The sequence below is a fragment of the Thermomyces dupontii genome (assembly GCF_041956625.1).
Source record: "Thermomyces dupontii strain NRRL 2155 unplaced genomic scaffold VTN31scaffold_8, whole genome shotgun sequence".
In the NCBI taxonomy this organism is placed as follows: Eukaryota; Fungi; Ascomycota; class Eurotiomycetes; order Eurotiales; family Trichocomaceae; genus Thermomyces; species Thermomyces dupontii.
Genome location: NW_027192314.1, coordinates 789,552 through 813,964, shown reverse-complemented (window position 1 = coordinate 813,964; position 24,413 = coordinate 789,552). Strand labels below are relative to the sequence as shown.

The 24,413-nt window shown below is 54.5% G+C and overlaps 12 protein-coding genes across 12 annotated transcripts; 6 read left to right on the top strand and 6 right to left on the bottom strand.

The window, feature by feature from the left end:
* Positions 1-529: 529 nt before the first annotated feature.
* Positions 530-1,576, bottom strand: VTN31DRAFT_7094 (uncharacterized protein; the record flags this gene model as incomplete). The annotated part of the gene is made up of 5 exons (XM_069407777.1): positions 530-648; positions 704-1,294; positions 1,361-1,411; positions 1,462-1,481; positions 1,533-1,576. 5 exons carry the CDS (start codon positions 1,574-1,576, stop codon positions 530-532), a joined length of 825 nt encoding a protein of 274 aa, XP_069258397.1.
* A 348-nt stretch (positions 1,577-1,924) lies between these two features.
* On the top strand, positions 1,925-2,942 carry VTN31DRAFT_7093 (uncharacterized protein; the record flags this gene model as incomplete). Its single annotated transcript, XM_069407776.1, has 2 exons — positions 1,925-2,743; positions 2,799-2,942. 2 exons carry the CDS (start codon positions 1,925-1,927, stop codon positions 2,940-2,942), a joined length of 963 nt encoding a protein of 320 aa, XP_069258396.1.
* An 862-nt stretch (positions 2,943-3,804) lies between these two features.
* On the top strand, positions 3,805-4,332 carry VTN31DRAFT_7092 (uncharacterized protein; the record flags this gene model as incomplete). The annotated part of the gene is made up of 1 exon (XM_069407775.1): positions 3,805-4,332. The coding sequence occupies one exon, from the start codon at positions 3,805-3,807 to the stop codon at positions 4,330-4,332; it is 528 nt and encodes a 175-aa protein (XP_069258395.1).
* A 47-nt stretch (positions 4,333-4,379) lies between these two features.
* VTN31DRAFT_7091 (uncharacterized protein) lies at positions 4,380-5,696 on the top strand (the record flags this gene model as incomplete). The annotated part of the gene is made up of 1 exon (XM_069407774.1): positions 4,380-5,696. The coding sequence occupies one exon, from the start codon at positions 4,380-4,382 to the stop codon at positions 5,694-5,696; it is 1,317 nt and encodes a 438-aa protein (XP_069258394.1).
* Positions 5,697-6,590: 894 nt separating this feature from the next.
* Positions 6,591-8,569, bottom strand: VTN31DRAFT_7090 (uncharacterized protein; the record flags this gene model as incomplete). The annotated part of the gene is made up of 3 exons (XM_069407773.1): positions 6,591-7,969; positions 8,018-8,235; positions 8,286-8,569. 3 exons carry the CDS (start codon positions 8,567-8,569, stop codon positions 6,591-6,593), a joined length of 1,881 nt encoding a protein of 626 aa, XP_069258393.1.
* A 498-nt stretch (positions 8,570-9,067) lies between these two features.
* VTN31DRAFT_7089 (uncharacterized protein) lies at positions 9,068-11,659 on the top strand (the record flags this gene model as incomplete). Its single annotated transcript, XM_069407771.1, has 1 exon — positions 9,068-11,659. One exon carries the CDS (start codon positions 9,068-9,070, stop codon positions 11,657-11,659), a length of 2,592 nt encoding a protein of 863 aa, XP_069258392.1.
* Positions 11,660-11,816: 157 nt separating this feature from the next.
* Positions 11,817-13,695, bottom strand: VTN31DRAFT_7088 (uncharacterized protein; the record flags this gene model as incomplete). The annotated part of the gene is made up of 3 exons (XM_069407770.1): positions 11,817-13,399; positions 13,470-13,554; positions 13,693-13,695. The coding sequence occupies 3 exons, from the start codon at positions 13,693-13,695 to the stop codon at positions 11,817-11,819; spliced, it is 1,671 nt and encodes a 556-aa protein (XP_069258391.1).
* Positions 13,696-14,113: 418 nt separating this feature from the next.
* Positions 14,114-16,060, bottom strand: VTN31DRAFT_7087 (uncharacterized protein; the record flags this gene model as incomplete). Its single annotated transcript, XM_069407769.1, has 2 exons — positions 14,114-15,292; positions 15,344-16,060. The coding sequence occupies 2 exons, from the start codon at positions 16,058-16,060 to the stop codon at positions 14,114-14,116; spliced, it is 1,896 nt and encodes a 631-aa protein (XP_069258390.1).
* Positions 16,061-16,416: 356 nt separating this feature from the next.
* Positions 16,417-16,911, bottom strand: VTN31DRAFT_7086 (uncharacterized protein; the record flags this gene model as incomplete). Its single annotated transcript, XM_069407768.1, has 3 exons — positions 16,417-16,581; positions 16,649-16,840; positions 16,909-16,911. 3 exons carry the CDS (start codon positions 16,909-16,911, stop codon positions 16,417-16,419), a joined length of 360 nt encoding a protein of 119 aa, XP_069258389.1.
* Positions 16,912-17,264: 353 nt separating this feature from the next.
* Positions 17,265-18,937, bottom strand: VTN31DRAFT_7085 (uncharacterized protein; the record flags this gene model as incomplete). The annotated part of the gene is made up of 4 exons (XM_069407767.1): positions 17,265-18,219; positions 18,269-18,533; positions 18,586-18,861; positions 18,919-18,937. The coding sequence occupies 4 exons, from the start codon at positions 18,935-18,937 to the stop codon at positions 17,265-17,267; spliced, it is 1,515 nt and encodes a 504-aa protein (XP_069258388.1).
* A 749-nt stretch (positions 18,938-19,686) lies between these two features.
* VTN31DRAFT_7084 (uncharacterized protein) lies at positions 19,687-20,980 on the top strand (the record flags this gene model as incomplete). The annotated part of the gene is made up of 3 exons (XM_069407766.1): positions 19,687-19,736; positions 19,795-20,736; positions 20,797-20,980. The coding sequence occupies 3 exons, from the start codon at positions 19,687-19,689 to the stop codon at positions 20,978-20,980; spliced, it is 1,176 nt and encodes a 391-aa protein (XP_069258387.1).
* A 1,105-nt stretch (positions 20,981-22,085) lies between these two features.
* Positions 22,086-24,276, top strand: VTN31DRAFT_7083 (uncharacterized protein; the record flags this gene model as incomplete). Its single annotated transcript, XM_069407765.1, has 4 exons — positions 22,086-22,586; positions 22,645-23,243; positions 23,308-24,019; positions 24,079-24,276. 4 exons carry the CDS (start codon positions 22,086-22,088, stop codon positions 24,274-24,276), a joined length of 2,010 nt encoding a protein of 669 aa, XP_069258386.1.
* Between the last annotated feature and the right edge of the window lie 137 nt (positions 24,277-24,413).

The following is a 24,413-nucleotide window of genomic DNA, read 5'->3' as shown; positions in this document are numbered from 1 at the left end:
AAAAATCTTTCTTCACAGGGTATCACAACTTAATAGAAAGCACACTTGAGACAGCAACAATGGATGCTTTTATGTACGAACGGGATGCAACAGGCCCAAAAGAAAATTATCACAGAGAAGAGACAAAGAAGCTCAAGAAACTAGAATATATATATATCTCTTGAGTGTTTGTGTGCTGGTGAATCGTAGAACGAGGGGTACAAGCGAACACACACCATCGGTGCGGCGGCAACCTGCTCATGACCACAAATCAGAATCAGCTGCCTATTTGGGTGCCATCGCGACACAAGCTGGAGATGGGAACAGCTTCTGTCACAAAAGTGGGAGGCTGGATTGCGGGACGAGCCTAAAAAACTCAACTCCGAAGCTAAAAAGAAAATTGAATTGGAGACCGGGTGGTCCGCCCAATCCACCACTACGGCGGGACGCCCAAATTTGAGGATAGATCACATCACGAGCTTCGTTCTATCATTACAGCTAGAGCTATTACTCAGGAAAAACCACCCTGCATTCAATAGAGGCATCTCAATCATAAATTGGTCAAGTAGTCCTCAATCTCCTCTTTGGTCAGTTTCCGGAACCTCGGCCCTCGAGCCCCCTCGACCCCCTCGTAGCCCAACAGATGGTCGGCTGGTGGCCCAACAATACCTGGCAGCCAGTGCGTCAGCAGAGCATAAGATTGGGATGAGGGGAAGAAGCATACCGATCTCTACTGTCTCGCCATTCATCTCGCCTTCAATCGTCTCCTTGAGGGTCAAGAGAGCAATGTGGATGGCATCTTCCAACTCCAAACCCTCGGTGTACCTCTTCTCCAAGAATGTCTTTGCACTCGTGGCGCTCTTGCCGATGGCCGTCGCCTTCCAGGGGAAGTAGCTCCCGCTAGGATCGACCTGGTACAGGCTGGGACCCCCTTTCAGGATTCCTCCCGTCTTGCCCGTAACCTTCTTTTCTCCTTCTTTCGACTCTGCTGCTTCCGGCTCCACGCCCTCGTCCCACCCCGCAATAAGCAGACTGACACCGTAGGGCCGCACACCACCTGACTGGGTGGCTTCTTGCACGATGCGGGCGACATCCTGGACCAATATCCGGGTTGGGGGATATTCGTTGTAGATGCGCTTGTAGCCGGTATGCGACACTTTACGAGCCTTGTCCACCAGCACCCGGTAATCCGGACCCATGCCGGCATACACCATACCAATGTCGGGTGTAATCAGCGAGATCTTGGATAGAGAAGGAGCATCGATCAAGGGCGACGAGGATTTCTTCTCGGTGGCAAGCACGACCCCATTGGTAGCTGTAGGAAGTCAGATGCCTGCTGCTATCTCTGCCAATGCTGTATCCCAAAGCTCGGTTCACTCACCTTTGATCCCGAGGGCGGTCACGCCCTGGTTTACCGCGTTGAGGGCATATTCTGACTCAGGTCAGCAGCAATGAACAGAAGTCGAAAGCTCGTGCAAGTACCAATCTGAACGAGCTTCCCACTGCCGGATTGTTAGCTACTCGTTATCATCCGCGACCGCGAGAGCTCAAACCTGGGAGAGAAAGTCGTGAGAGAGAAGGAATATCGGTCAGCCATGGGGAATAGAGAATAAGACGAAGCTGAATCACAGGATACCGGTCCTAAACAAGCTTCGGATGTAGAAATCGAGGAACTGAAAGTCGAAGGAACTCGTCGGAGCGTCCGTCCTGTAGGCACACCAGCTGTTGACGACAGGTTGTCTTGGCCGCCAACCCAATCGGGTTACTCCTTAGACCGATCTCAGGACTCAGGTCCCTTGATTACGTAAAGTGTGATTACATAAAGCGGATCTGCCGCTCACGATTTTCCACACGGTTCTAGTCAGATTTGCTTCGTGTCTTTTCAGACCAGCAGCTCGTTGCTGCAAAGCTGTAAAGAATGGTTGATTTTGTTTGAGTCCTCGCCATGGATGCTGCATCATTTCATCAAAATCCTTCATGGAATTGGCCAGACGATCTTTCCCAGCATGCTGGACATGCGGGCGAGCAACCTCCTAGGTCTACTGACACTGGTGAAAACTCAGCGCCCCGTCCCCAAAGGCACTATCCCCCTCGGACCTGTCGCATATGCCTGGAGACAGTGTACCCAAGCACAAAGCCGGCCTCTGAGCATCTGCCGAGCTATCTTCAACCGCCTCCACGGGTGGTGTATGAATCCGCGGACCCAGAGCTAGGCCGACTCCTGAGACCGTGCAAGTGCAAGGGAACTTCTCGATATGTGCACGAGGGCTGTCTCCGGAAATGGCGGCATGCGGACCCCAACTACGGCAAAAGAAATTACTGGCAGTGCCCGACGTGCGGGTTTCGATACCGGCTCGAGCGGGTGACCTATGCTCACTGGATCAGCAGTAAAGCGGCCCAGATTGTGCTGACGTTTGGGATTCTGCTTTTGACCGTGTTCCTTCTCGGTTTCATTGCTGACCCCATCATCAATCTCTATGTGGATCCTATCGACACCATTCTGGGGGCAGATTTCTATGAACCGGATGTCATGATTGATGTTCCCCTGGACGACTCGGAGAACAAAACTTGGACGGAGCACTTTCTCAAGGGATTAGCCTCTCTGGGGATCCTGTCGTTTATCAAGGCCATTGTGGCCATGTCTCCTTGGAACTTTTTCAACATTCGGGGGTCAGGCTTGGTCGGCGGCCGCCGGACCGGTCGAAGCCGAGTTGCCTCAATTAGTTGGATGGTGGTCCTGCTCGGTGTAATGAGCTTCCTTTGGGTATGAATCCATCCCACCTTTTTTAAATTATGACGCTGACTCTTGATTAATATAGACTGTCTATAAAGGCGTCCGTCATTGGGCTCGGAGGACGTTGGAAAGTGCCTCAGATCGAGTCATGGACGTCCCTTTACCAGACGATGACGAGGAAGAAGAACAAACCACCGCAACTTCGGAAGCAGACAAAAAGAATCAATAAACACATTCCATGTTCTTCTCTATGTCTTTGATCATTTCATAGTCAACCTTGCCTATTCGTTTTCTATGACATGCGCACTACTTTGAGTTGCCACACTCTCTCCATGAGGTGTCAATCAGTCAGAGTGCGCAGATCGACCTCCATCCTTCGATAACCTCTTGGGGGTCTTCCATTCGAATTCAGGAGTCTTTCCCACACGTTCTGTGTCGGGAGGGAAGAAACTCCGTCCTGTCGGTGGATGTCCTTGGGAGGGAAGGGGAGAGCCGCAGATCTGTTGTCGGGCATGTTCGGGCGATGTATCACTAGCAGCCGGCGTGGATCAATGGGTGGCGGTACAATGTACGAGTAATCATAATGGATTGGCATTATCTGTTGGTAACCATCACAGAACTTCGTCATTCTATGGCTAATTGAATTGGATATGGGAGTCTCTCAGGATTCTCGGTTCCCTAGAGATTGTAGCCTCATTTTCTGGTCCATGAAGCTGAAGTGAACAGGGCAGCACAAGATGAACCTGGTCATCTTCATTCATGTGCACTCACCGTGCCCATCTAGAGATCTGTTCAGGTTATTCCTTTCAAATACAGACTCACCCTGGCTGTAGGATTCTGGTCCCGAATTTTCTTGTATGAAAGGAGCCCACAACTAGCAGTAAAACTAGCCATGTCGACGACTAGCAGTGTGACTCCCAGGGAATCTGTGACTGTGAATGCAAAGCGCCCGTCCCGTCATCACAGTTCATCCCACACACACACACACACAAAATGTAGAGCGTGAACACCTTCAAAATCACCCAGCCTGATATCACTTACCCGCCCCCTCCCCGGCCTTCGAGGAGACAAAAAGAGGTGTACCTACCACCATGCCTATCAACAACGACGACCAGTCATCTACAATCAGCTCCCTTGGCTCCAACCAATCCACGCAGCTGCGGAGACTGAGAATCCGGCTCCAGGCCACCAGCCTGCAGCTCCTGTTGCTGCGGATCCGGCTCCGGTTGAAGAACATCAACAACCGGATGAGACTGGGACAGGGAAGAAGGGCTCAGGAAAATGATGAGTATGAGAAGGAAGGGGATTATCACGGTAAGATATATGAGCGGATAGGTATCCAGCCGCAGTCATCAGCCGCGTGCAATGCCCACTCACTCACCGGTCCGATACAGAACGAGAAAGAGACGACAAATATGAAATCGTCGCCTGTGTGCGTCGCCGAGACAATGGGGACGATGCACACAGCAATGAAAGAACCGCCAAACCTCCTCGTCCTGAATTTTTCCTCACATCTCGCGGATCCTCCAACGACAACAACCGCAGCAGCGAGAGCCACAGTGCTATCTCCGTTTGGGACGCTGAAGAACACGCAGAAAAGAAGTGCCTTATCCGCCTGAGAAACACATACGAACGGCTTACTCAAGTGGTTAGCAAGCTTCGCAGCATGGCCGACAGAGACTCTTTCGCCTCTCCTGAACCGGCGTTTGAGCTGTCTGATGATAGCAGTGAAGACCTGACTGTCCGGCATGGAGACAATCAGAACGGCCAGAAACGCCGGGGCCGCCTGCCCAGGTCCACGGTGCCACTGACGGCTCTGCGTCTGACCAACTTGCAGCAGGAATCCAGCGAGCAGAGGGTGCTCCGGTATCTCGCCCAGCAGGAACGGCAGCGCGCCATCTCGGCCTCACTGCCGCCGATTGCCGAGTCGGAACAAGAGGACAGAGATACGCCGGCCCCCGCTGTGGAAAAACAAGCGGGAGACAACACGGAGAGGTCGCCATCGCCGCAGGAAAGCGCCGTCACGACCATCAAGGCAGGACCAGATACGCGCAACTCAGAGCAGGGGATCTCATTGTCATTCGACAACGAACGCAGCAAGCCCAGTACGCTGCCACGCAGGGAGGATTTGCTGCGTCGGCTTCCTCGGTCCGAACGTGCCATGAACCTTGCCAAAGCGATTCATGGCCTGATAACCCGCCCGCGTGCAGCCCATGTGGCGACGTCGCCAGAAGGAGATGCCAGCCTCTTGAGCAAGTCCGCAGACAGTAGTGAATACGACCCAGTCCCAATGGCGATGATGCGGCGAGTGGCCCAACGCGAAGGCCTTCAGGAGGATCAACTGACGGCCCTCGCCGACGCCCTGGCCGAAGCCGACCGTTTGGCAAAAACCGAACAGAGGCCGTCCTCCTCTCCCAATGACACCGACCAGTTCTCTCCTTCGAACATTGCTACCCGCACCGCCTTCCACCGCGCGTGGTTCGGATCGCAGGTGGAAGAATACGTGACCGCAAATGAACACTCTGATGGTGGTGGGGGTGCTGAAGAGACCAAAGGTGGAAGAGCTCCGGGCGACGCACCTCCCACTAGCCCAACCTACAACGTTCACGATGCGGACGAGTCCATTCTCGCGGAACTCGCCGCCGCCCTTAAGGAGCCAGGCGTCGATCCAGGAGTGAAGGAACGTTTCATCACCCTGGGGAACATGGTCCTGGTCGTCAATCAAAAGCTCTTTCTCCCCACGCAGAAAGACGGTGAGGCTAAGTTCCTCCTCACAGAGAATGACAACAGAGAAATCGCCGACATCATCATCGCGGTTGGAACATTCATGTCCCGGCTGGATAAAGGAATCTGCCGGCACCTGGAGGGTTGCGACGTCGTCATGGAAGAGCTCCCGCGAATTTTTAGAGACCTGAGAGAGAATGAGTCGTGGGCATCCCTTGAACTCATCCATCATCGCATGGCGCGTGTAGTGATAAGGTGAGCACTTTCGTTCCCTTCAACCTCCGCCTTCAGTAATTAAACTTAATTGACGCTTGCTTGCGCCAACAGACGCGTAGGAAAGCCCCGTCGTGTCGAGAAACGTCTCTTACTCGCCTTCCGCGCCGTCTACAACGCCTACATTCTCAAGCCGTTCCGCGAGATCGAGAAAAAACAGCTCGTCGTCAGCGACGACGACGAAGACCGCCTGGTTGAGTTTCCCATTGATCTCGCAACGCCGATCAACCTGCTCGATCGTGTCATTGGCGAGGCGATTGAGGATTACCAGGAGTTCCTTCAGATGATGAAACGGATGAGACGAGAGTTCTTCCGACCTGTTGAACGGCGAATGGCAGCCTTGAAGGCGAAGATGGAGCGGGACCGGCACAAAGAGGCGGACTGCGAGGAGCAATTGACTTTCTTCTGATTGCATGACTGATGCCCAAGCAGGAGCACGAGGGGATGTGTTTCGTTCGGGATGACATGAAGGGGTGGCAGACGTCGCGTTCTATCGTTATTGTTTTCAAAGCGAGTATGGCTATCTGTTTGTGAGTACAGGGATGCAAATGTTTTCGAAGAAGACTGCAGAAATCTCGTCCTTAAGGTTATTGTAGTAATTTGTTCCTACGGCTTCATCACTCATCAGCCGTTGTCACACATAGACACCTTAGGGCTTAGGCATCAACTTACCAACTTGCTAGGTAGTCACGTGTTCTGTAGTTAATACGCAACCCCCTTACGGTCGGGAGATCATCTGATCTCAAACGAGGGTGATTCTCAAAAGATCAGGAAAATTTACATTATCAGATGATCATATCGAGTTATACACTGCATCCATGAACTCCGGATCACCATAGAACGCCCAATGTCAGATATCAACAGTGATAGAACTTCCGGACTATCCTAAAGAAGCCAACTGCGCAGACAATGCCGCCTTGTCGTACTTGACGTACTTCCCTCGGCCCTTGTCAATCTCGTGATATCGATCGTAGAACCTCGCGTATAGAGGTTCGATCACTGCCTGCACCTCGCGAGACAGTGCGCCGCGGACTTCTCGTTCCATGTACAGGCTCTTGTGCTGGCTGACGAGATGGTCGAAGCTGGCATTGAATGCCTTGAATTTCTCCTTGATCGCATCCTTGTCCTTGGATCCAAGGGACTTGACAACTTGCGCCGAGTCCACCGAGCCACTCGACATGGGCCGTTGCCCGCGAGACGTGTATTGGACATCGAGCAGGTGGTGGGACGTCTCGCGCCAGGCCTCGAGGTAGGTAGACGTGCCGCGCTTGCGGAATGCATCGAGACGGGCAATGCTGTCGGAACTGGAGATGTAGCGGGACAATTCCGGGTTGGAACGGATGTTCCGGTCAACGATGCAAAAGATATTTGAGAGGAAAACGCCGAGAGTTGCCTTGGAACGGTGGAATGCGCGGCCGCGCGCCTCGAGCGAGGTGAATAAGGCTTCAATGATGTCCAGAATGAAGTGGGAAAACAGAGTCGAACTGTCCGGGCTCACATCAAGCGGAGTCGAGGACACGGATCCGGGCTTGGATCTCCAGCCTCCGTCTCCCAATGACGTTAGGATCGAAGCCAATGGCCCCGAGTATGTGGTCAATGTAGCGAGGGCGCTCATAACCTCGCCGACCAGTGGGACTGAGTCTCCGTCTGGTGGTAGAACAGTGATGCCCGAAGCTTTTCGCTTGATCTCCTCGAGGAGTTCAGACAGCGATGATTTGGCTGTGTCGCGGATAGGTCGAAGCGCATCAATCAATGAGCCCTTGAGCTCGCCAGTCATCGAATCAATCCTATAGGACATTGACGTGACGATGTCAATGATTTCAAACGCAAGGAAACAGTCAGTCATGAGGTTGGCCCTGATGTATTGATTGAGTTCCCGCAGAGTCTTGGAGAACTCCGTCAGCGCGGGACGGAGCGTGGCTTGCATGACTTGGCCTCGCTGGTCGTTCGGAAATAATTTGGCGACGCACCCATGCTCGCTGGTGATGAAGCCTTCTAGTGCGGAAGCATAGACGCCGATACCGTTCGTGCCTTGTTGGTAAGGTCCATCCTCAGGCCGTCGTTTCGCGGTGTTAATAGAGGCCAAGGCCAGATTCTGTAAACTTGATGCGATGTACGGCCCCCGGATTTCAGCGTAGATGCCAATCGCGGGGTCCTCGGGAGGACGTTGTGATTGGGACTGCGCGGCGGAGCTGATAGCAGCCGCCACAGGCTTCAATTCTGCGATCACATTGTCCGGAATTGATGGAAAAGCGAGCTCTTGACATCAATTAGTCCATGCGTAACATACTTGGGACACATGCTCACCTTTTGTCAGGTAGTGCAGAGGTTCCACTGGGCTCAAATCCTGACTCAACTTCGAACGGAACAGATCCAGGAGCTTTTTGCTTCCCGTATTCAGGAGGGCCTGAAATTCGGAGATCGCCTGCTGGTTCGATCGAAGGTTCGTTGCAGTCAGGTTCCTCAAGGCTCCATCAACCCTCTTTAACGCGGAGAGATACTGCGGCAGACCAGCATTCTGGGGCCTATAACGACGTTAGCGACCACATTAGTCCTTCGAGGCTTCTAAACTCACCCCGCGCGGATAATTCCCTCTTCGTCTCCCTTGGCGTCTAGCGGCTTTCGAAGCTTGTCGATCGCCTCGATCACACGGTCAATGTTGCTGTTCGTAATCTGTAGTGACTGCGTGTTGCCGTAGATGGGCCCAATCGCATCCGAGACCACTCTGCCGCTTGTTTCTAAGCGGTCCATGGAGCCTCTGATCTTCTTCGTGAGGACCTTGAGCTTGTCGAGGTTTGCGTAGAGCACCTCGACTTCTGCGCTCTCCTCCGCATACGCGGTGTTCCTGGTGCCGACCATGGTGGCGTTTCGGAATCAGACTCCGGCGTCAGCGGGAGTCCGGCGGGACGAATTTCGGCCTATCGTTTGCGAGATGGCATCAACTTTCCGCGCGCTGCTTGAGCCTCGGGGGTCGTCGCAATAATAGGTCGGAGGTCTTCGATAGTATTGATTGACAGTTAAAGTAGGGGGCTGAATATCGGTTACATGTCGGAAACCCCGCCGCGACGAACGAAACTCGATGCGACGAACTCCTGATTAACGATGTTTCTTTGTCAATTCCCAATCTCTAGTTTTCCTTGAGTACTAGTTTCAATCCAGGATTCATTGCTAGCTCCGTCCTCTCCAGGTACAAGCGGCGTCGCTGAACCACGTGACCATGACGATGGTACCTGGTGTGCAGACCGGCTAGATGGCACGAGGGCTCGCTTACTCGTGAGCGGGCCTCCGACGGAACGAGAATTCTGAAAACAGCAGCTTCACACGATGCGATAGCTAATTCCTGCGGCAACGGACGCAATGTACGGGGACAAACTGTGGCGGCTACGGTGGACAGGCCCCCCGGCGTTTCTCGCTGTTACATGGCCGGCATTGCGGTATTATGAGCCCAGGAGCTTGAAGACGGAAGGAAAATCCACGCCTTCAGGCCAGGAGGCTTGGTTTGCGGCGTCTGCAACACAGTTGGAACAGCAGAAGCGGGCGCCGAGTGGCCGGACGGAGCACAATGACTCCAACACCGAAACAACGGCGGCATGGAGAGCGTTCATGCAGAAGTTGAACGCCACCCAAATGTCACTGGATGCAATTGACTGGTCAGCGCTCGGCGACAGTATAAAGAACTACATTGTCCCGGACTGGACGCGCTATTTGCCGGTGACGGTGCAGAAGCTGCAGCGGGAATTGGCTTTCGCACCGGGATCACTGGCATATGAGATATGGGAGGAAGCGCGCGATGTGAGCCTGAATCCGGAAATTGCACTCGACGCCACAGTTCGAGTCGGTGATGATCTATGTCCGGAAGAAAAGACCTTTCGTCGGAAGCGGCGGAAACATGCCGCGAAGGCACTGAAAAAATATCTCGACCTGGAAGAGGAGGTTCATCCAGACGATGTGCCGATAATCGCCATGTGCGGTTCGGGTGGAGGACTCAGAGCATTGGTGGCTGGGACGGGGTCATATCAAGCAGCGCAGGAGGCAGGCATATGGGACTGCGTTACCTATACAGCTGGTGTCAGCGGCAGTTGCTGGCTGCAGACCTTGTACCACTCGTCTCTGACGGGCCGCAACTTTGAGAAGATGCGACAACATCTCAAGCATCGCCTCGGAGTTCACATGGCATTTCCTCCCGACGCGCTGAATCTACTCACGACGGCGCCAGCGAACAAATATCTACTGAGGGGCCTGGTGGAGAAACTCAAAGGTGATCCCAATTCGGACTTTGGCTTGGTGGATATCTATGGTCTGCTGTTGGGCGCGCGGCTTCTCGTTCCCAAGGGGGAGCTGGGAGTCAATGATCAAGACCTTAAACTATCCAACCAGCGGGAGTCGCTCCGGGATGGCCAACATCCACTTCCTATCTACACTGCCGTGCGGCACGAGATCCCCGCAATTGACGAATCCGAGATGAAACGCAGGCGGGGTCCAGAAAATATCAAAGAGGAAGCACAAAAGGAGGCCTGGTTTCAGTGGTTCGAGTTTACGCCATACGAGTTTTTCTGCGAGGAACTCAATGCCGGGATCCCGATGTGGGCCGTTGGGAGACATTTCAACGAAGGCCGCAACGTCGTTCCTTCCAATGAGTATGGCCTGCCCGAAGTACGGATACCACTGTTGATGGGCATCTGGGGCAGTGCATTCTGCGCGACATTGTCACACTACTACAAGGAGATCCGCCCCGTAGTGAGAGGGATCACGGGTTTCGGCGGCATCGACTCGCTGATCGAAGGGAAGACTCCGGATCTGGTCAGAGTACATCCCATCGATCCGGCGTCGATACCAAACTACGTGCTGGGTATGAAGGACAAGCTGCCGCCTTCGTGTCCAGAGTCGATCTTCCGCACTAGCCATCTTCACCTGATGGATGCCGGCATGAGCAACAACCTGCCCATCTATCCACTTCTGCGCCCCGGCCGAGAAGTGGACATTATCATCGCCTTCGACGCCTCGGCGGACATTAAGCAAGAAAACTGGCTCTCGATCGTGGACGGGTACGCACGCCAGCGTGGTATCAAAGGTTGGCCGACGGGAGCCGGGTGGCCCAAACCGGACACGAAACCGGAAGAAGTCACTCGCAGCATCGAGGAAACCGACCTGCTCGACAAAAAAACCGCCGAGGAAAAGCTCAGCGCCGCGCAAGGAGTGTCCAGCGGGGGCGACCCAGACCAAGTCGACACTTTGATGATGTCGGACCCTAGAAAGGGCGCCAAAGCCAAGCACAGTTCCTACAGCTCCAGCTCCAGCCCTGGCATGGGCAACGACGGCCAACTACGACACAACGACAACAACCACACAGAGCACGAGCTTGGATACTGCAACGTGTGGCTCGGCACAAAACAAGAAATGACCAGCAGCGATGAGCCGCCGCCATCTAAGCGTCTCTTCCATCCCATCCACCAGGACCCCACAGAATCCGAGTTTCATCTCATGCGACCCGATGCGGGCATCGCCGTGATATATTTCCCACTCCTACCGAACCCTTCCGCAGACTCTTCCCCTTCTTCCCTTCCTCTCTCCTCTTCTTCCACCTCGACAGGAAATGGAGGAAACCCAATCCCGCAACCCCGAACCCCTCCCCCAGGAACATCCACCAACGAACCACCCCCGGGACCCCTCAGCGTCAAACCCAGCACCATCAACCCCGAGAAAGACGACTTCTTGTCCACCTGGAACTTTGTCTACACGCCGGAGCAGATCGACGCGGTGGTCGGGCTGGCCAAGGCGAATTTCCGCGTGGGCGAGGATCAAGTGAAACGGGTGGTGCGCGCGGTGTACGAGCGACGGAAACGGCGGCGTCTGGAGCGGGAGCGGGCGGCAAGGGATCGACGGCTGGAGCGCGAGGCGGAGCAATTCCGGAGGACGTTGGATGGGCTAGGGGAGTTGGGGGGGTTATGATTGATGAATGGGGATATATCATGGAGGTACTTTCACACATACACGACGGCATACGATGGCGTTGGGGTAGTCTGGATTTTTACTTTTGGGTTGGGTCAATGGTATCATCGATGCAGTACGTACTATGAATGACGCCTCTACATATATACACTTCTTTTTACTTCTGCTCCATCTTCTCTGGGCGACGCTCGCCGTTAAAAAAAGGTTGAACACTCGCAAGGTCACCGTCAGTCCCTTCCTCCTCGTCTTGCTTCGGATCTTTCTGGCCCTCTTTCTTCTCGCTCAGGTTCTCAACACTGCTTGCAAGGCTGATATCCATGCTTTCTTCGGTCTGTTTCCTGGGCCCGAGTTTCCGAATGATAGACGGCCCTTCTGCTAATAGTTTTCCGGGTCTCACTAGCAGCACGTCTTGAAGGACTAGAGGTTCGTCACGAGTGATCCCAAAACTGACGGATTCCTTCCTCTTATCAGTATCATCGTGCTCCCCTGTTTCTCTCCTAGTCCCCACCACAGCAGCGGTTGTAGTTGCTGACTCGTGATATTCGATCCCGCCATCCACTCTGGTGACATTATCACCTCGCCAATCCGCAGGGCGCGCCTCTGGCACCTCCTCACCCGGTTCTGACTGCGGGGTTACTTCTCCCTTCTTTTCCTTTTCCGCCTGTGGTGTCGGGGCGGCATACCGCCACACCACTTTAACGCGGTCCAGCGCCTTTGTGCCCCTTTGCATTGTGCCCTTGATCCCGTCAAGGTTCTCCCACTCACACTCAAAGACGCCCGAGTCGTGCTGGTGGCCACCTTCAAAGTACGCATTGAACCAGACGTGGGCGACGGACGTTACCATGGCCCAGCCGGTGTAGGTGGCCTTGGTACGGCGCTCAAAGCCGATATTGACATCAGAAGAGGGCAGAATGATAGGCTGGGTGGGCCGGAGGAGGACAGCAGAGAATTTCTTTGTCCGTTTTTGCTGCCGAGTTTCCGAGACTGTGGCAGAAGAAGTTGGCGAGGTGACAGTTTCGATGGCGGGGGCTGTTGCTTTGATTTCCTGCGGCTGATGGCTAAAACTGTCCGAGGAGGAGTTATTGTTTTTATTATTACTGCCATCCTCCATGACGATGCGTTCGCTCCGCCGAAAGAGATGAAAGCACCTGATCATCTTTCCTTGGTCCCCATAGCCCTCGACCGCAACCTTCACGCCATCCCGTAGTCCCCAGATTTGAATCTCGAGGATTTCCACGGCCCGGTCCACGTAAATCCTCCCCATGGCATTCGTCCAGCGGTTCACGTAGCCCACCCAGCGCCGCTGACTGGGGATGCTCACGCCCGGTCCGAACCCAGGCCTCATCCTCCGCTCTGTGAACCGCTGCAGGGCGTCCTCCATGCGCCATCCTTCCTGGCTGATTAAATAGCTGCATGCGACGGTGCCGCTGCGGCCCTTGCCGGCTTTACAATGCACGACGGCCACATGTTTCCCGTCTTGTCCTTCTTGTGTCAACCATGCACGCATACTCGCCATGCATGATACGAGCAAGCCGAAGGGCGGCGGGTGATGGTCGGGCCATGGGAAATGATGGATGCGGCCATAGACCTCCGTGTCCGGGTACCCGGTGCCCTCGGCGCGGAACTCCCAGATGGCCCAGCCGGCACCGTGCTTGGAGTCGAGGAACCGAACGAGGGCATCAGTGGGGTTGCGGTAGGCGCGTTTTGGGTACGTAGATGAAGGGCCTGAGGTTACAATGACTTTAAAAAAATGAGTAATCTTAACTTTACTTGTTCGGAGTGCTGTCGAGAGCGGATGAGAGGGCAGTACTGTTGTCCGTCACATAGCAGAGATCCAAGCGCGCCTCCGGATGTTGCAGTCGGGGACCGGCGACGAGCTGTCGGAGGATTGAAGCCTGGAGGAGGGGGTATATTAGCCATTCTATCTTGTCTTCTGCTGTCCATTTCGACTTCGATCGTCCTCCGTGCGGGGATCTGGTGCTGAAAAGGACTGCATCCCGGATGAGGCTCCGAGTAAGTGCAGGGAGACTTACCATAACATCGGTGCAAAGTCGCTATCTCTGCGCTGAGAGTCGCGATGATTCGATTTCAGAGTCGACAGAAACCATGACTTAAGTTCGTTCCTCCTATGATTGACTGCGTGGGTGTTCCTGGTGGTGGTGCTTGATTGAGTTGAACACAGGCGATGATGTCACCACTACAGTAGCTCCATCGACCAAGCTGGAATGCTGGATAGAAGCTGCTAATAAGCAGGTCTTCTCAACCTCGGTCAATGGGCAGATGATCCTAAATGAATCAAGAGATGCCTATCTGCGAGTTAAAACCAATCCCAGCGAGTTTCGAGTTAGCCCACATGATATCTTCGAAGTATAATACTTTTACAGAGGCCAGCCTTAGACCACGATATATATCATACAGCAGGGTAATCGCTCATTGCTTCTCCTAAAAAGCACCTCACTGTGCTGAATCATTAGACTCCGTCACCATCGCATGTCCCATCAGCTTTTTCGCCGCCTCATCCTCCGAGCCCTCGCAGAACCTGCGAATATCCGCCGTCGTCTCTTTCGACAGCGTCCAGCCATTTCCCTCAAAGTCCAAGAAATACTTGTACGCCGACTCGTAGTTCTTCATCTCCAGACACATGAGAATCAGCAGTTCTAGTGTCCTCTCGTTCGGAACAACCTCCAGCGCCGCCATCTCCTTGACGAAAAACATGCACACGTCCGGGCGGCGCGCAACGCGGCAGAACGAGAACATTATGTTGTACGTTTCCACATTGGCCTTGCCTCCAGTGCACAGGTAGAAGATGTCCTTGTAGAATCGCAGCGCCATGGTCATGGCCTGTGGCACGGGGTTCGGCTTCCGCGTGTACGCGTGCTGGCAGTAGCGAAGGACGACGTTTGCGCAGCCGACGGAGATGGGAATCTTTTTCTTTTCTTTAAGTTTGGTCAGTCGCCGCCAGATGTTGTTGGGACTGACTTGTCGTTTGATCATGTAGTCGAGAATCGATTGTGTGGACTTTTCGGTGACCGGAATCCCGGCTTGGTCCTCCATGTAGCACAGGACCTCCATCGCCGTGCTGAGATCCCCCGTTACTGCGTATGCAGCCGCCACGTTCTCGACATTCTCGGCTGTAGGGGTCAGGTTGTTCCGGAAAAGGAACTGCAGGGCCGACTCTGCGAGTTGAGGATTCCCGTGGCGCGCCGCCACCTTGAAGACCTGCTCACAGACTTGGAACGGCACATTCGATCCCTCCAGCTCGACCAATTGTTTCCAGATGTACGAGGTAGCCCCGTGGTGCAGCGCGGCGCTCGTCACATCCAGCACATGCAAGAGAAGGCCTTTGGACGTGTCAAGGTGCTGACTCGTGCGATTTTTTATCAACTGCAGAGCGAAATCATACTCTTTCAAATCGCAGAGCGTGTAGACTATCATGCTGTGTAGCCATTGCTGAATAGGAATGCCAATGCGGTTCATATGTTCGAGGCGTTCCAGCGCCAGTTCATACTGCTCTTCGCGGAGTAGTCCTGCTACAACATAGTGCCAGCCGGCCGGACTCAGCGACAGCCAACGATCTCGCATCGTCTGGAGGACTTCTTGACGCAATTGCGGGTCTGGGTGCACTGACAATGCCTTCAAAACCTTTAGTAGACAAACCATAAAGAGAAAGAAACGAAAGCCTACCTGCAAAGCAGCATGTAGAGTCGCCGAGTCCGCCGCAATTGCATTTTCTTCCATCTCCCGAAGCAATCTCCGAACGTTGTCCGCCGACCCCAGCTCCGGGTCCGCATTCGCCTGTATCAGCGCCCTATAATGTCGGGTTCTGGGCTGCACATTGCGCTCCGCAATCAGCGTGCGGAGGATCTGCATCGTGTACTGCATATTGGGCCTGGGCTTTCCTGAGAGCCTCTGGAGCGTGGTCTCCAATTCCTCCGTTGTCCGCCTCGAGATGCTATCGGACACCTTGATCCGACGACCTATGGAATTCCCCTCGGCCAACTTCTTGTTTTCTTGTACGAGCGACTGAATTGAATGCAAACCAGTCATCCGCTCAGGCTTCCGGGCAGGCGTTCGTTGTTCCCCTGCCCCCGTTGGGACGCGCCAAGAGGTGCGCTGCGAAGTGTCGGATCTCTGAGATCCGTCCGATGTGTTGTGGCATTGTTGCTCCATGCGCTCTCCATTGTCCTTGCGATCGTGCTCGTTATGCACGTTGAGGGCCTGGAAGCTGCTGTAATGATTTCTCCGGTATGCTGCTCCATTTCGCAGTCCGCGGGAGAAGCGACATGGCCGTGCAGGCCTGCTCGGGAAGAACGACGAGACGGGGCGCAAAAGGTACGACTGGTGGAAGGAAGGACAGAGACAGTACCACAACCCATCCACTGTCAGGGTCGCCGGCCTCATGTCTAGCGAGCCAGTGATTGATACAATTCGCGAACGCGGCGAGCTATGCGGAAATCCTAGTCTATTGAGATCACGTGACATAAGACAGGGGCTTGGTGCCCTTCGAGAACGAATTGCTGGCAGCGGCCATCAGGCATCGTCATTTACGCAAATACAGATCAAACTACGCAGGATGCTGGCATTGGCGATGCAACACCTGCGCCACTAGACGCCGAATCTCGTCATGGATCCGCTCGAGTTACGCCGCAAAGTAAAGTACTTAGATCCCATCGTATGGCCTAAAGTTTCATCCATCATGACAGATTCAGGGTATCATTTTGCAACGTCCAGCATATGGTAACTCCCTAAATGCAATCTCAAACCCGACCACGGCCACGCCCGGCGCGCGCGCCTCGCTGGTTCCGCCCTCGGTCGCGAGCATCCAATCGCTGTTGTGCATTGCGCGCTCGATTCTGAGCCTGTTGTTGCTGTTGCTCCTTGATGATCTCCAAGATCTCCTCCGGCACTCGCAAATACTTGATCTGCAAAAAAAAAAAAAAGTATCAGCATGCGCGACGTGCCATATTCCTTCAGCCAACTCGATCGTACATTATTACCCCGCACGTAAACCTCGGGCAATCGGAAAAATCGATCACCCTCGGGATTCGTCTGCACGACCTCCTTCAGGGTGAGGTTCATCCAGTTGTCGCAGTTGATTAGGTGGCCGTTGAGCGTTTCGCCATTCTTGAGCTCCACGAGCATTGGGTGGCCTTGCGCGGCCGTGAGGAGGCCTAGAGGCAGCTATTCAGGAAGTGTTAGCACGGATGAGAAGCGAAATGAATGTGACAAGTTTTCATTGTAGGACCTACCATGGTGGACGATTTGATGAGATGGTAGTCGACGACTGGATAACGATGTCGTTGAGCTGTTCCTGAGCTTGAGCAGAAGGCCTCACGGGTCCCAAAGTGGATCGGCTAGCCCATTGAGCTAGCCTAAACTGGCTAGCGCCTTCGCCCGCCGACAAACGATGACTAAGCATTACGTCAGAGTCTACTCCGTACTCCCGTATTCTTTTGAGGTTTGTAGCCCAGCGAGATGCTCACAAATTCCACTCTGCTGGATTAAGAGCGTGCATTGAAAGGTAGGTGAATGCATATAATACACTGCATAATTTGAATCTAGCTCATCACGACCACAATGTATGGCATGGCATATCCACGTAGATCTAAGCCTTTGCCCTCTTGGCAGCATCACTCTCGCTTCCTTCCTCTTCATCTTCGTCAACAACGGCGAATTTCCGCTTTGCCCGCTGTGCAACGATCTTCTCGGCCTCCGCAGCTTCGGTATCGACCGAGGCCTCCGCGGGGGCCGTCGTCGCTTTCTTTTTATCCTCCCGTTTCGCCGCATCCTTGAGTAGTTTCTCATACCCTTCTTCCACGTTCGAGACTGTCTCCTCGAGTTTCTGGATTCGCTCGGCGAGATCCAGCTGCATAAGAATGTCGCGTGAGCGACGGTAGAGGCGCTGCTTGACGAGCATGCGCCACCAGTAGTACCGTCGGTCGTTCTCATTGTCCGTCTTCCACTTCTTGATCAGGAGCCGGGCGATGTTCGCGCCGCCAATGAGACGGTGCCGGACCGGAATCTGCTCGAGGAGGAAGGTTTCAAGGATGTGGGCAAACTGTGTCGGCTGGATCTTGTACTGCGATCGGATCTTGGAGAGGGTTTCGACGGGAATCAGAGCAGACGTCGGCATTCGCCGTGGCCGCCGCTTGGTATCAGCTGGGTATGGGTCGGGATTAATTGCGATGTTGTGCTTGACAAACTCTGGCCGCAGCATTGCATAGTCGGCCTGATCGCGAAGTTGGTCAAAAGATTCGTTGGGGTCTTCGACGGTGAGTTCTTGGATACTGGGATCTGCCATGCAGGCGCTGTGGATGACATTGTAGAGACGCGTTCCATGACCGCAGCCTTGGTACGGAGGTAGGATCAGGAACTGTGATATGCGAAGGCGGCTAGGGAAGTCGGAGAATTGCGGTTCACTTTCTGGCGGAAGCGGAAGTTTCCCACCATCAATTCTTGGTTTGTCCCCCGCTGTATAGAACCAATATCGATAGGTTGTGGCATATCCGATCATCGAGTACTGGGATGCGTTCGGCGTGGGCGGCGTAACCTTTTCGTATCTAGACACAGTCAGGCTTGTTCAAGACGTCACGTCAGAGGAGAACATACAGATAGTAAACAGTCCATCGCTCGAGCGTCCACGGCAGGTCCTCTGTATCGATCGCGGTTCCCCCCTCGATAAACAACGGAATCAGAACCTGGGCACGTTCCAGTAGCTTTCGAACTCCTTCATCAGCCAATGATCCTGCCCAAATTTCGAAGTTGCGCCCCTTGTCGGTATATGAGTGTGTCATCTTCCCTGGGGGCGCAAAGTCCTTTGCAGTGGTTCCTTTCTGCAACTCTAGCTCATATTCATGAAACCCCGAGAATGCCGCTACCACTCATCAGCTCAATTCCCTCCTCAGCTGTACACTGTCAACGCTTACATTTTGGGAGCCAACCGCGCATCGTCTTCTTCAGATCCAACGCCGACGTATCCCCAACCGTTTTGAACTTTTCATCGTACTTGATGTACACATTACTGCGCATATCATGCGTCGTAAGTCGAAGCCGGATGATCAGTCCTTTGTAACCAAAAATGCGCTCATCATCGCCAAATATTGGGTACGTGAACTGGGGGTGAAAAGTCGCAACCGTGGTTGGACTGGTCTCGCCGGGCTGGACGAGATTGATTTGCAGCGCATCGTTGGCGTCACAGGACCCTAGCACAGAGAATCAGTCGAGGTGTTTCTCCAAGTAACACGTCAGATGAAGTATACAATCACTTCGGCCCGCCATATTCGGCTTGCTTTGTCTTTGCTTGGACTGCGCGCTGGATGTGCGTTCAGCCGATTAAAGCTTGTCGCGCTCCAACGCGTTCTGACAGTTGACGCTTCGTAAAGCGATTATGCAAATTTTGGTTAGCGCATAAGTCACGTGGCTTATTTTTTTCAGCGATCAGAATGCTGTCCTGCCCTGAGACATTGATGCATAGCCGCCCATAGTCCGCATTCGAGGATGATTTGAAATGCTCTTAGAATAGATTCATGTCTTGAGATTTATGGCAGCTTTTGAATCCATGCCTTTCTCTGGAAGTTGCAACTCCAGAACCGCTCTCTGCAAGTAGTCACGTGATTGTAGACAACGTTTCCAGATGCTTTGGGAATCTGGGATTGGGTGCAGCGGCTCAGGATTCCTCTGCAGATGCCAGGATTATACGGAGGACGCAGGCAACATATCCGATGGTGGAAGCGATTCCTTTAACGGTATCTTACGATTACAATTGAATCGACCATCTCAAGCGCAACTCCTGGAGCTTGGGCCGAGTGTTTGAACAGCTTACGCGAACCCTGCGGCGGAACGCCCGGCATTCTTCATCTCTCGCGTCGAGCCCTGGAGTTTACTTGGCAGATCAATTGCATGATACTATTTCTTTAATTCCAACAACACATCCTTGTGTGAGAGAAAGCCCGTTGGCTACCGTACACTCGACTTGTGAACGACAATGTCCAGCTAAACCCGCGCACTGCGTGTCGTAATCAATCATCATGGAGGGTCTCTTCACCTTGCTCATTTTGAGCATGGTGATGGCTTTGATGTGAGCTGCTCTGGATCCAGTCAACGGCGACCACATACTAACATTTCCGTGACCATAGATCCTTTACTGTTGGATCGCTGCCATTGTCGTTGTCGTTGTCGCCATCACAATTTCGAATAGTTTCGTCCCTCGGAATGGGAATTCTAGTCGGCACGGCGCTGACGGTCATTATCCCCGAAGGAATCGAGACCCTGTACAGCTCTGTCGGGAGTCATACACAGCATCATTCACACACTCGCGCCCTTGATCTCCGAGGGCTGCACTCTGAGATTCCGGTTGCCGTTTCCCGAGAACCCGTTTTCGTTGGAGGGGGTCCTGTACCGGAACCTGACATCCGCACTGCAGTCCCGCAGCTGGTTCCAAAATCGGCCGATGAAGCATTGGATAAGGATACGCGGGATGAGGACACCACAGAGCCAACCCAAGAAGAAGAGGCGGATGATCAGGCTGCTCTGCATGCTTGGGTTGGAGTTGCACTGATTAGCGGGTTCGTGCTGATGTATCTCATTGACAAGCTCCCGGAGTTTGCAGCGCCAGCGAAGCCAAAGCGGCCGACGCACCACATCTCCCTGGACAACTTAGGAGGTCCAACTCTACGACGAAGCGCGTCGCCGAACACAAACGCCGGACTCCTGGAGCCTGAGGCGTCGTCGCGGAATCACAGTATTGCTACGACCCTGGGGCTGGTCATCCACGCCGTCGCCGATGGGATCGCGCTGGGGGCGTCCGGGTCTAATGCGAGCTTGGGATTCATCATCTTTTTCGCGCTTCTCGTGCACAAGGCGCCCGCCTCGTTTGGCCTGACGTCGGTTCTTCTTAAGCAGGGCTTATCGAACAGGCTGGCTCGCGCGCACCTCCTAGTGTTTAGTCTCGCCGCCCCTGTTGGCGCAATACTAACGTTTATCTTGGTCCATGCCTTTGGGTCGGGACCGGAGATGGACGAGAATTCCATTCGATGGCGAACGGGTGTTGTCCTGTTATTCTCCGCAGGAACATTCTTGTACGTGGAATCTCCTTCCCTTTCAGATAGGACATGATGGCTTACTGACGGACATTTCAGGTATGTGGCCATGCACACGATGCATGAAAATGCCCCCCAGGCGCCGGCGCATGAGGGCTACGGCAACGGCTATGCGGAAATCCGCGATAGCTCGAATCGACAACGCGGCTCGGTGATTGACCTGGCCGCATCGGTGGCGGGAATGGTCCTGCCGTTGTTTTTGCAGATTGGGCATGCTCACTGAGCAGTACTTTGGTGTTTTAAATTCTCCGGATGCCTGGTAGCGTCTTCACACTGTGCATACTACGTTTACGCTGTACATAGACATGTTTCCGTAATCCTATTTTTGTCTTGATCCAAACCGCCGCTGTCCTGCCGGTCTTGTGATGCAATGATGACAGCGTTCTCCCATTCATGCACCCATGGCTCACCGCGCCGAGATGAACTCTGGGACCGCGTCTCCATATCCGCACATAGTTAGACCAGACGTCAATCGGCACTTTCCATTCGATCTGGGATGCCCTGAGCTCTCCGCCTCCTGCTACTCTCCTCCAATAACCATGTCTTTCCCCCTTTTACACACGCCCTCGATGGCTCGATCACGGCCAGATCCGGCACCGCGCTGGCAGCTGCGCCTGTTGCCGCCAGGCGACGCAGGCGAGGGTTTGCCACGATTCCGGTTCTGCAGCGGGTGGTGGTGTCGGTGAGACGAGGCAGAGGATGGATGGCCAGCTCCACTGCTTGCTGTGTGTGTGAGGTGGCTGGTGCTGGCAGATTGATGGAGATGGTTAAGCGGGAAAAAAGGCCAGCCATCGTTTGGTTTGGGCACGCACAAACCGCGATATTCTCTATCTCATCCGGTTAATTCGAACTGAACGATTGTAGGGTCTGATCGAAGGTAGATTGGCGCCCCTGAACGACTCCCCGTTGGACCCTGTCGCCGTCGTCGCTTGGCGGTTCTCCTTTTCTCCACCAGGGCTGCTGACGAGTGACGGCTGACGCCGAGCAACCGTGCGAATTGTCGATCCTCCAGTCTTTTTTTCTGACCCCTCGATCTGCTTTCTTAAAGTGCTCGCTCCTTCGAGATTACTGGGTTCTGCCCTTCGGTTCTCTGTTCCTGACTCGCTTGCTGCCCGGCTGTATTTCTCGCCCGACCCCATTCCGCCTTGACAACTTGAACCCTCTCAGTTCGTCCTCGACCAGCGACGAACCGAGCCAAAAAAAAAAAAATAAAACCTGCCGTGGATGTCTGGGGTACTACACCTTCAGAGACTGGGATCGGACCGGGCCCTGCGGTGGGACGTGATATCTGCGCGCTTCAGGAGGAACAATCCAAAGTCCCTGCGTCCATGGCTGCGCGGTACACACCGCCGCGCTCCCTGAGCCAGCGTCCAGCGCCGCTGGCAGACAGCCGCCCCAACAACAACGACGGCAGCGCTTCGCCTCGGAGTAGTGCGCCCGAGCCGCTGGATTCGGTGCAGTCGTGGCGCCTGCCCGGAGGCAAGGCCGTCGCTGCCTCCCATCCACAGCCGTTGCCGACCCCAAGCAAATCCGCCTCGCCGCTACCCTCGGGCCTGCTGCCCTCGGCGCCCACATCGCCGCCGACGCCGGCCCCGAGCCCGACGCCGCATCACCGGCCGACCAGCTGGCAGTCGGTGGACGAGGAGGATGATGTGCTGACAAATGCAAAGATCCGCTTCAGCTCGCTATCCAATGCGGAGAAGCAGCGGTTTCTGGTTGACATCCTCAATCTCTGCGATAACCAGCAACTAAGTTTTGTCTCGAGTTTCGTCAGCCCTCGGCTGCGCAAGGACCCGTTTCAGACGCTCCCTACAGAGCTGTGTTTACGAGTGAGCGCTTTTTTGACACCGGCTTGCGGATCGATGAGGCTAATTCTCCATCTGTTAGGTTCTCTCTTTCATAGATGACCCCAAAACACTGGCGAGAGCTGCCCAGGTGTCGAAACGGTGGAAGGAACTCCTGCGCGACGATATTACCTGGAAACATTTGTGCGAGAAGCATGCCTATGCATGCCGGCGGTCCACAGATGACGAGAGCGACTACTTCGATGCGCCGAGTAGACCCCAATCCTCTAGTTCATCGCACCTCGGTGCCCGGAGAAAATCCATGTCTTCGCTCACGAGCAGTACCGCGGGCACGTGGATGGACTCGTCCAGCTCGTCGCGACCGCGGCGAAGCCAGCCATCATCGTATCGAACACACTTTAAGCGCAAGTATCTGATCGAGTCCGCATGGCGGAAAGGTGGACGACGCATCCAACAGCATGTGACCCCTGATCAGGGCGTCGTAACGAGTCTGCACCTGACCCGTAAATACATTGTGGTCGCGCTCGACAATGCCAAGATCCATGTCTACGATACCAACGGCGGCAACCAGCGGACGTTGGAGGGCCATGTCATGGGCGTGTGGGCCATGGTACCGTGGGACGACCTGCTGGTCAGCGGCGGTTGTGACCGGGAGGTGCGAGTGTGGAACATGGCTACGGGGTGAGTAGAGATTCGATTATCGGAACGCGGCGAGGAGGGCCACATGCTGACGTGGTCGTCCCAGGAAATGCCTGCATCGACTGCGTGGCCACAATTCTACGGTGCGATGTCTGAAGATGGCCGATCGAAACACGGCCATTTCCGGCTCGCGGGATACGACGTTGCGAATCTGGGATCTTGTCACCGGCACCTGCCGGGGGATTCTGACTGGCCACCAGGCTAGCGTGCGGTGTCTGGCTATCCATGGTGACATAATTGTGTCTGGCAGCTATGATACACATGCCAGGGTCTGGAGCATCTCGCAGGCGTGTTGCCTGCGGACGCTGTCGGGGCATTTCAGCCAGATCTACGCCATCGCCTTTGACGGGAAACGAGTTGCCACGGGCAGTCTCGACACCAGCGTGCGTATCTGGGATCCGCACACGGGCCAGTGCCATGCCATTCTGCAGGGACACACTTCCCTGGTTGGGCAGCTCCAGATGCGCGGCGATACTCTGGTGACCGGCGGGTCCGATGGGTCCGTCCGAGTGTGGTCCCTGACGCAGATGCGCCCGATCCACCGCCTCGCCGCGCATGACAACAGTGTGACCAGCCTGCAGTTCGATAACACGCGCATCGTCAGCGGCGGTAGCGACGGGCGCGTCAAGGTCTGGGACCTGCGCACGGGACAGCAGCTGAGCGAGCTGTCGGAGCCATCGGAGGCGGTCTGGCGCGTGGCCTTTGAGGAGGAGAAGGCTGTGATTATGGCGAATCGGGCGGGGCGGACCGTGATGGAGGTACGTATCCGCCCTGCATCGTTTGATTTCGAAATTGAAGTTGACTGTGTCTTGTACAGGTTTGGTCCTTCTCACCGCCGCAAGAGGATCTTTACGAGGACGATCATGAGGACGAGAATCATGCGGTCGAGAGCACCTCCAGCACGCCGGGCCTTGTCTCGAGCAGTTTCGCGCATGCCGATGATGTCGGTGACATGCCGGATGCGCCGCCGTCCATGTCGCTGGACCACGACCACGCCATGCCGGATGCACGGTGATACCATACACAACCCGGTGTTGTTTATGATCGGCTTGGAACTTGATAATGACTGATATGAATCTCCGATATTTTTGTGATCTATGGTTGGATACTCGTTTTGCATCTTGGTCGCTGTCATGTTTTGAGAGCTAGACG